This window comes from Pongo pygmaeus, chromosome 3 (genome assembly GCF_028885625.2).
Source record: "Pongo pygmaeus isolate AG05252 chromosome 3, NHGRI_mPonPyg2-v2.0_pri, whole genome shotgun sequence".
NCBI lineage: Eukaryota > Metazoa > Chordata > Mammalia > Primates > Hominidae > Pongo > Pongo pygmaeus.
Window position 1 is genome coordinate 182,963,463 of NC_072376.2, and position 10,974 is coordinate 182,974,436.

General features: G+C 40.1%; 1 protein-coding gene across 1 annotated transcript in view; it reads right to left on the bottom strand.

Moving 5' to 3' along the window:
- Positions 1-10,170, bottom strand: part of LOC129035083 (histone PARylation factor 1) — a 28,274-nt gene extending 18,104 nt beyond the window's left edge. Inside the window, exons 1-4 of the mRNA XM_054485183.2 lie at positions 10,030-10,170; positions 5,859-6,018; positions 2,917-3,106; positions 1,115-1,213 (exon numbers count right to left, since the gene is read on the bottom strand). Coding sequence (XP_054341158.1) covers positions 1,115-1,213; positions 2,917-3,106; positions 5,859-6,018; positions 10,030-10,077 — 497 coding nt within the window. The 5' untranslated portion in view covers positions 10,078-10,170. The remainder of the gene's footprint in view (positions 1-1,114; positions 1,214-2,916; positions 3,107-5,858; positions 6,019-10,029) is intronic.
- Positions 10,171-10,974: the final 804 nt, after the last annotated feature.

Here is a 10,974-nt window from a genome sequence, read left to right on the forward strand (position 1 = left end):
CAGACTGGCTCACTCAGCTCTATTCCAACCCCTTCCCCATGAAAGTTCGCTGCATTTCCCATACTACTCTTTAGCTCAGGCTCCACATGGGACCTATCTTCTTCCAAGCAGCTGCAATACTTTGAAATCTCAGAGGCAGAAGAGATACCAGGTGGAGGCTGTGCTTCCACGCTCTCCATCAGTGAGCACAGGTGTAGAGGCATCTGATGGTTCTGCAGCAGCTGTAGCTGAAATCCCAGCACCTGGTTCTTAGCTTCATGGGGGCTGAGAGGCAAAGGGTAGGGCATCCATTTACCTGGCCCAGATTATACCAAAGATAATGTGGTCCTAGAGCCACTCATTGTGGCAGCAGTTCTCGATTTCCCAGCTTCCTGATGGTGGCAGAGACAAAAGCCACTGTGAGCCACACAACTGTCATTCCTGGAAGCTCAGCCTGCTCCCTCAACCCTTCCAAGGATTTTATGACCACCTCTTTTTACTTTACTAAGCCTTTCTGTTCGAACTATACATAAGAAATGAACTCTTAACAAATGTTTAAAATCAGATGTCTAACAAAACTGTTGATGTTGCCATGGAACACCTGAGATCAAGTATTATTTTCATTAAGTAAAATAGTTACATAAGAGGTGTATTTTTTTGGTGAAGAGTGACAAAAATAACAGTATAGATAAGACTACCTGCAAAAGTCATGGAAATTATCTCTAGAAATCTACAATTATGGGCTTGTCCCAAATCCGCTTTGTTTTTTTTGGAGACAGTCTCACTCTGTCACTCAGGCTGGAATGCAGTGGCGCAATCTCGGCTCACTGCAACCTCTGCTTCCCTCATTCAAGCGATTCTCCTGACTCAGCCTCCTAAGTAGCTGGGATTACAGGTGTGTGCCACCATGCCCCCAGCTAATTTTTGTATTTTTAGTAGAGATGGGGTTTCCCCATGTTGTCCAGGCTGGTCTCAAACCCCTGACCTAAGCGATCTGCCCACCTCAGCCTCCCAAAGTGCTGCAATTACAGGTGTGAGCCACTGTGCCCAGCCCCTCAAACCCCCTTTGTAATGGACTAATATAGTATAAACATTGTAAATAAATATAAGAGAAATTGAAACAAAATATTCTTACTTGACTGCAGCAAATACATTATCTCCATTTGGAACAATTATGCAATTTTTCTTTGCTTCATTTATACCAACATATACAGGAAGTTCATCAGGAGAATCCCTGTGTAAGCAAAAGACATTAAAAATTTAGCTGCCCATAATTTATATTATCAGGCAAGTGGGATTTCAGGTCTACAGACAACAATTTACACCTATTTTTTTTCCTTTTTTGAGGCCTTTTTTTTTTTTTTAAATCATACCAAAGTTTATCGATTACATCAAACAAAAATGTCTGTAATGGAAAAGGCAAGTTGCAGTCATAAAAGAAGGCATTCACATTCATTTTAGAAAGCAACAACGTAGATGTAAAAAATTGCTTAAGTGAAAAAATGTAATATTGCAGTCCCATTTTGGAAGCTGAAAAATTGCCAACACGCATAAAATCTGCACATTTACATACTGCATGTTAAAAAATTCCATCACTAAAGTATTATAAATATTACAAAGTTACGCTTACATTTATACTGTTGCTGGTGTACATGTAGTAGATATGGAATGAATGTTTTCAGTTTAGTAGGTAGCATCCTCAAATAATGGACAACAGTTGTGAAAATTACAAAGACATTTCAATAGCTCAAGGTTATTCAAATTATAGGTACATCTACCTATTATTACACTTTTTTCCCTTTCTCTGTCACAAATAGGATGATTACATTGTAGTGGTAGGAATACTGCATGGTCTACTTCAAATTATTTGATCTGCTAACCCCACACTAGTCATTTTTTAGCTCTTCAGTAAAATACCTTTTAAAAAGGAAAGCCAGGTCCCTCCCAACGATCTAGGTTGACACCTTTTTTATAAGGGCATTTTTTTTTTTTAATTGAAACAAATTTGCCAGTTTTAAGTTCCAAGTTTCTTAGGAATATCTATGATAAATCTTATACAATAAAACCTAAAACTAAGATTCTTAGGACCTAGTTGCTTTTATACCCAAATACAAAAAAAAAAAAAGGAAAAACAAGAAAAAGGATTGTAAAACATTAGAGATGAAAGGATCCTATTCACGTATATAACCAAATCCTTTTATTTTAAAATTGAGGAAACAGATACTGAGAGGTTAAATTACTCAGCCAAGGGCCTAGTAAGTTAGGACCTTGGCTACAGTATAATTCAATTCCTAGCCGCATGTGCATTCTACTGTACTACAACACTTCTTCCTGGGCACATTCCTTCTATTACCTTACATTTAATCTTCACTTTAAAGGATAGCATCTCTACTGGTACAAGCGGACAAGGTATTTTCCTCCTGGAGTTTCTCTGTTTCTAAGTATTTTGCATGCATTCATTTAATTCTCATAATATTCCTATCAGGTACGTACAGTTATCCCTATTGTTACAAGACAGGAAACCGAGTCACAGAAAGTCACAGTCACTAATGATACAGGGTCACACAGATAATAAACAAGAGGACCAGTGTGACTCCAGAGACCACTCTTAACTACCAGTTGCCACTCTGGCACCTGGAAGCACACGGCTTATTAAGCACAGCTGCTCTAAATTATCTTTCTTGGGCCAAAAGAGCTCTTCTGAACCCAAAAGGGAAAAAAAGTTCACAAGGAAAGGAAAAACTGGTGAGATTAAATGTAAAGAGTTTACCCACCCTAGGGAAGGTTAAAATGGTAACAGCAAGAACAACAGATGGCTCATATATCCACCAACAGGGGAAAATATGCCTTTCACCTTGGGTGAGGCTAGTGAATAACTATTTATCCTCATTAGCAGGACAGCAGCTGTATTTTAGAGGGGAAGAAAAGATCCTTTACCTGAAATACCCCATGTGGTACTGAGTTTTATTATCTCCAATAATAATGGTCTGGAATTCAGGAGGATCATAGTAAAACCTCCAATGAAGGTTAAAATTCAGGCCTGTTGATTTTTTCTTCGTTTTATGTTTTCCAGCAAGGATATCATAAGGACCAACTAACTGAAGTCCAAGGCTTGCAGAAAGTGAATCTATAAAGAAAATAAATTTAAACAATACTTTCTGGAGACAGATAGGAAATAATGCTTTTAGTTAGTAAACTATTTCTAAGCAATTGTCTTTAAAAAGTTTCTAAACTAAAAGAAAATCTTGAGTTATGTGTGAAGATGTCAGTTATAAACATTCAATGGAAAAGAAGTCAGAGTAACAGGAAAAGTGGTATTTACGTTTAGGATTTCCTCTTAAATTTACCACTGAATTAGCCTAACATTTCAAACATTCCTGTTGTTTCTTATTTTAGCCAAAGAAAGACTGGTTTGTACTCCTATAGGCCCATTACCACACTGCAGTTAGCCTCAAATACTTGTAGTACACACAGGTTAAGGGAGAGAAAGATAGCAAAAATGTGTGGATTAAGAGTAGTAAAAAACAGGCCAGGCGTGGTGGCTCACACCTGTAATCCCAGCATTTTGGGAGGCTGAGGAGGGCTGATCACCTGAGGGCAGGAGGAGACAAGCCTGGCCAACATGGCAAAACCCCATCTCTACTAAAAATACAAAAATTAGCTGGGTGTGGTGGCTCACACCTGTAATCCCAGCTATTGGGGAGGCTGAGGTACAAGAATCACTTGAACCCTGGAGGTGGAGGTTGCAGTGAAACGGATCGTGCCATTGCACTCCAGCCTGGGTGACAGGGTGAGACTCTGTCTCAAAAAAAAGTAAAAAACATTTCTATCCCCTTTCCTCTACCTCAGCTAATCACATCAGATTCCTCTGACTCTTTGACAATCTATTTGGCCAACCCTAACCCTGGATGACTCCATCTTCCTTCTCTATTCACAGATCACAGACAGGGAGTGTTCATAAACCACAAAGATATGAAGTCTGTGCAAATGTACAATGCATAACTTCAAATGGGTCCTTACTTCTAAGATGGAGGGAAGCACCCCAGACAGGACCCAGTTTTACAAGGAGGCAAGGATGAAGAAAGCAAAAAAATTCCTTGAAGAGGTAATAACATGAATAGAAGCATGGAGATAACTTGACAGGAAAAATAGTTCAGCTTAACTGAAGCTTAGGAGAGCAAACACTAATTTTTAAAGCATGAAGAAAACTAAAACCATCCATCTCATTAGCCAAAGATAACAGTTAATAGTCTATTATACAGTAACAAATTTCCATACTCTCCACTCCCATGAACAGATACAAATATGTAACAAACTGAGAAGGGTTGTTTTGTAATCTGCTTTTGTCCTCCATCCTGTCCCATTTAAATGTTCTGAATATTTTTCCATGCTATTCAATGTTATTTGACATGATTTTTTAATAGGGCATGATACTGCATTACAAAGAGGTAACCATCTATTCTCTTACTGAGGGATATTTACTATTTCTTTTTTCTGTCCTAAAATGTTTCAGTGAACATCTTTGCTAACAAATGTTTGTATACAGGCATGACTATTTTTAAAGAAACAGCTACACAGTTCTGTTTTGATCTATTCGCAAAATTCAGAACATGTATTAATATACATTTCTATCAATGGTGTATGACAGTGCTTACTAGTTAAAAAATTTAAATAGTATAGTGCAAAGTAATGATCACAGCCCATTAACAGTTTCTTTATCCTTTCAGAGACAACATAAGCACACAGAAAAGTATACAGGGATATGTGTGTACTCCCTCTCCCCACCACCCCTTTTTTTAAAAAAATACTAATGGTAGCATACTCTATACACTCTTCTTTTTCACTTAACGTATTTCAGGCATGATAGTTTATTATTTCCTAAAAATCTGCTTCATGCTTTTAAAACAATGAAGAGCTACTGAATAGATGTGGTATTGGTAGGCATTTAAGCCATTTCCCATTTTTTGTTTAACATCCTCAAACATAATTCGTAGTTTATGTAATCCATAAGACAAGTTATTGGAAGCAGAACTGTTATAACTCCTGCAACATATGAAAGAGCTTGCTTTCCTTCACATTCCCCCAGAATGTGATGAAATTATTTACCTTTGCTTTTGCCAATACAATAGGTGACAGTGGCATTACCATAGCATTAATCTACATTTCTTTCTATATTTTCTCTTACTAGAAACATCTTGGAAAATATTCCTTTTCTATGAACTGTTTATATCCTTGGTTGGGTTTTTGTTTGTTTTTTGCAACAGGGTCTTGCTCTGTCACCCAGGCTGGAGTGCAGTGGCGCGATCTCGGCTCACTGCAGCCTCTGCCTCCCAGGTTCAAGCAATGATCGTGCCTCAGCCTCCCGAGTGGCTGGGACTACAGGTGTGCACCACCACGCCCAGCTAAGTTTTGTATTTTTAGTAGACACAGGGTTTCACTGCGTTGCACAGGCTGGTCTCAAATTCCTGACCTCAAGTGATCTGCCTGCCTCAGCCTCCCAAAGTGCTGGGATTACAGGCATAAGCCACCATGCCAGGCCAATTATTGTATGTTTTAAAGGTGGGATCTTGCTGTGTCACTGAGGCTGAAGTGATCAGAGCTCACTGCAACCTCGAACTACTGAGCTCAAGGAGGGATCCTCCCATCTCAGTCTCCCAAGTAGCTAGGACTATAGGCACATGCAACCACGCCTATTTTTTTTTTTTTTTTTAATTTTTTTGTAGAGGTCTCACTATGTTGACCAGGGTGGTCTCAAACTCCTGGCCTCAGGCGATCCTCCTGCCTCAGCTGGGATTACAGAGTGTGAGCCACCACACCCAGCCGGTTTCCTATTACATTACTTTTTCCATTAATATAAGAATGATTCTGGAGCAACTCACCAGATGGCTTTTCAGGATCAAGTTCTTCACAGAACTTCCAGAAGTGATAGAAATCTTCAGGTAAAGAAAGCTTATAATGATTTTCTACTTCTTTTCGAAGGTCACTGGAGACATCGGCTTCACAGAATTTACTTTTCTTCACATCAGTTGTTTTTTCACACTGAAAATTGGCACACAAAACTTTAGTTCTCCAAATTATCTTTAGTAATTTCAGTAAGTCTCCTTGCATAACAGTTATCACTCACTCTTGTTCACCCAACTCTATGAAATACATGTGTTTTCCTTAAAACTCTCTAAATGGTCTTTGAGTAAAATCTGAGAATTCATTTGGGCACAGGAAAAAAGAGTAGTTTATATGGTGGTTAAGAGGAATCCACACAGAAAGTCTTTAAATATATTTTTGTAAGATAATGGAAACCACAAAAACAAAAAGGTAAAAAAAAGAAATAATAAAGAACAGGAAGAGAGGAATAAAGAAAGGGCAGATTTTGCCCTCTTGGTTAAAGGTGTGAGTCTTTTAAACAGATTCATTGATCAAACCAGAAACAAATAGTCACAAGTAACTGGATATAAGCAATTCATCAGTTAAAAAGCTGTTTCTTTAGCAACTTCCAGAGTTGTGTCCGAGCTATTCACTACAATCATTACCCAGCCTTAAAAACAGATACCTCCCTTTTGATTTTCCAGATAAAGAAGGAAGGTTAGTGACAATGTTAAACATCTACAGTTCCTAATAAAGTTAGCAGAATAGCACTAAACTCTAGGCCAAAAATCCAATTATTTCAGAAAAGGCCTTTTAATGCCAGGATGAAGTTACAATACTCATCTCTAGGACCACCACAATACAGGTTCATTATATAAGTATGCTAGGTTTTATAATGCCTACTAGATATTTGATAAATTTCTGTAAAGACAATATGCTTAATTGGAAGTTATGTATGTTTAGTTTTCTAAGCAGCAATCTGTTTTTCTATGAACCTAGATTCTTTCTTTTTGGATTAAGTTCTTTCCGTTTTATTCTTCCTACCTAGAGTGGTTCTCAACCGGTGGTGATTTTGCCCCCCAGGGGACATTTGGAGACCTATTTAGTTGTCACCAATTGGAAGAAACGGTGCTAGTGGGGCAGAGGCCAGGTATGCTCAACATCCTATAATGCCCAGGATAGGCGTCCTCAACAAAGACTACTGGCCCCAAATGTCAACAGTGCTCAAGTTGAGAAATTCTGAACTAGATGTTTCTCATATTTATATTCTTTTTTTTTCTATTTTATTATTATTATAAGTTTTAGGGTACATGTGCACAATGTGCAGGTTTGTTACATATGTATACGTGTGCCATGCTGGTGTGCTGCACCCATTAACTCATTTAGTATTAGGTATATCTCCTAATGCTAACCCTCCCCCCTCCCCCTCATATTTATATTCTTCCATTTTCCCAGTAGTCTGAAGTTTATTAATGTTAGGTATCATTCAACGTCTACAAAATGTAATCAGATGATACAAGAATGGTCATGATGGCATTAATTCCAAGAGCAAACAAAACAGAACAAATGAAATACCTATTGTTAGGAGAATAGTTATAAGGTTTTCAAACAATAGACTATTACACTTAATATTACAGTTGACCCTTGAGCAACAAGGGTTTGAATTTTGTGGACCCACTTATGCATGAATTTTTTTTCCAACCAAATGCAAATAAAAAAATACAGTATTCTTGGGATGTGAAATCCACTGATAGAGAAGGCCAACTTTTCGTATACTTGGGTTCCACAGGACCAACTTTGGAACTTGGGTATGCTCAGATTTGGGGATATATGGAAATTTGTTACTGTATATTAGACTATTAACTGTGTTATCTTTGGCTAATGAGATGGTTTGTTTTCCTGTTGCTTTAAAAATTAGTGTATGCTCTCCTAAGCTCCTGGAACCAATCTCCGTCATTTACCGAATGGTTACTGTATGGCTACACAATATGGACCAATCTATATTCAATATTTTTAATGAGGAAAAAAGCTCTTGATTATATGCAGCATGATAGCCTTTTTATGAAGTTCAAAAACTAAGCATAAATACTGTTTAGGTATACACTCATAGGAGATAAGCCTATTTTTAAAAGGCAAGGGAAAACAAAATTCAGGATAGCTACATTGAACATAATTGACAGGAAGAAGTTAGGCTGAACCGATAGGAGAGGAACACGTGTAGATGTAGAGCTATTGTCTGTTTCAGCTTTGGGATTGGGCAACGGGTTCACTGGTGTTCGTTACATTACTTAACATAAATAAGGTCAAAGACGATCATGAATATGGTAACAGTTTATTATGCCAAGGATTATAATGCGTCTGATTTATAAAAAAAATTACGTTGAACAAAAAGGCTGTTGAAAAATGAATCCAAAAGTGAGTATCAATAATAGCAAATAGTAATAGTAAAGATAATATAATAGTAAAAACAAGTAGTTAAGTCATACTGAGAACTTATTTTGTGCTGTTTCACTGTTCTAAGCACCTTCTGTGGATTAACTCATTTAGTCCTCAACTGTCTCATGCACTACATACTATTAACCTCATCGTACAGCTGAGGAAACTGAGGTTAACTTCCCTATGTCCCTAACTAGGAAGTGGAAGAGAAGGGATTTAAACTCAGGTTTAAATCTGGCTCCACGGCAGATTCTCAACCACTTCACTATGTTGCTTCTCCAACAGCAAATATAGAACAGTAGGAACATATGAAGTCCTGAGCTATCCTATCTTCTGTTTTTATAACTGTCTTTGTTCAGACGTTCAAGGACTGGCTCCAACTTAAGATGTTAGAAAAGGTTTAATCTGCCTTGCTGAAAGGCAGTTTTGCATAATGGTTAGGTTGCCTGGGTTGACTCCTGACTCTACTGATTTCCAACCTTAGGCAAGTTACTTAACCTCTCTGTGCTTTGTTTCCTCATCTGCAAAAAGGGCATACAGTGCCTATATCGGGGTTGTTACAAGGAATGTTATTATATGTACAAATACACAGAACGGTCCTAGCACATAATATACAAATGCTGGCCATTATGGTTATAGTCTCTACAGACTCATCTTCATTTCTGGTATCGTATTTCTAGTTAAGCACATCACTCCACCAAAGCAGTTCTTCACTGCACCTTTAAAAAGAGAATTTTTTCAGCTGTGCCTTAACTCCCACACTAGTTCAGCATCTCCATATCCCTAACAACTAGAATTTAGAACAGCTGTCCCCTTCAGAGGCTACACTTCTTCTTTACCCTGGTCTTCCTAGAATGCATGACCCAATATGAAGGATGCCTATACCCATGGCCCTTTAACAGTTAATTAAGCCCTCTAAGAATGTCTCACCCTGTCCGATTTATGACACTACCAGAGTAACTTTTCTAAAACTTTAGTTATCACAATGGCACCTTCTTTCCTGATTCCCCTTATTGCTACTGCAGTGGTTACAGAACTTCCGAAATCGTAGTAAACTATCGGCATGCACACACTCTCTCCTCTTCCCCTCTCATTAGTGCTTTCATGATCAGGTCCCTCTTACTTTCCCATTTCCCTGGCTCCAGCCAAGCCGAACGCTCCGCTACGCCCAAACATCCCCTACAGTTTTATGTCTCAGAATCTTACTTCTCTGCCTTCAAAACCAATTTTCAAAGAGCTGTCTTCAAAGTCTTCTTTAACACCCCCTGGGACTTGTTAAATCCTCCTTCAGTGTCTCCATAGCACTTTCTACACACCAGCGTTATAATCCCAAACAAAAAATCACATTACAATGCATATTCGCTTGTGCTCCTCCTCCCCAAGCCGGGGACTCAACAGGGAGCAGGGGCAGGCAGGTTGACCCCCAAATCCGCAGCGCCCCGCACAATGTCAGGTATGTAATCGGTTCCCAATCAATCTGGCTGGGCGAATGAACCATTGGTTGGCTTAATCCGTTTCCCCAGGAAATGCTCCAAGAGGAGCTGGGCAGAAGATGCAGAGGAGCTACTTTCCTGGTCCAACCCCCTGCAGAGCGCGAAACAGCGGCCCTGGGCAGGATCCCCGCAGCAAACCGCAGCCCCTGGACACACAGCAAGCTTAATAGTCACTGGATGAATGAAACGCGCTGCCTCCTGGTGCCCTGGCTGTCACCCAAAGCGCCCCACGTAGCCCGCACAGCCTTTCTGGCAGTACCTGCGGCCCCTCCCCGCCGGGCCTGCGCTTCCCGCCACCGCCGACCATTCTGCAGCAGCAGCGCCAGCAGAATTCCCCGATCCGTGGCCGCTTCCGAGAGCCGCCAACTGCTTCCGGGTTCAAAAGCCTCCAATCCGAATTTCAGCACCGCCCGGGCGCGCCAATTTAGGGGAAAGGCTCCGCCCATTCCCCGCCTCCGAGACCTGGCACGGGACGCGTTGAGGCCCCGCCCACTCCCGTGCTGGGTGCGTGCAAGGAGCGTCTTGTGTCAGCGTAGTCTGCATCTAGGCTTTCTAGAGCATCTTCCAGGGTCGCTCCAGAGACCCCCCCAGACTACTGAATCTGAATCCGTTAGAGTGGTCCAACCTTCCTCTTCAGGTGTCTACTAGAGGCAAGGTTTGATGTATGCGGCTGCCCTCAATACAGCCCCTTCCTTGTTTTGTCTTCATTTATATTTACTTAAAATATTAATCCTTTTCTCCTTCTCCGTCACTCTCTCTCCCCTACTCTACGGTTATTGGCTTACACTAATTCATTCCCGATTATCTCCAAGAAGGAAATAAATGTCTGTCGGTCTCTGTCTCTGTACCGTCGTCTTGGTACAATTTGGACTGTTTTTTCTCTACACCGCTTATATGCAAAGTGTAGCCCCTGAACCAGCGGCCTCAGCATCCTGAGGGATTTTGTTAAAAACGCCAAATCTCAGGCCCTACCCAGACTTACTGAATCAATATCTGCATTGCAACAAGATCACCTGGTAATTCCTATGCACATCAAAATTTGGAAGGCACAACTCTCAACTGATGTCCTTGGGCCTCCTTCACATCCATCCTGGGAAGGTCTTATTCCTCATTCCTGAGATGAGTTCTCTATTTCCTGAATCTGGGTGTTCCTTTTTCTTGATTATATACCCTCATGTCGTGGAACATATCTGCCAATAGTTCC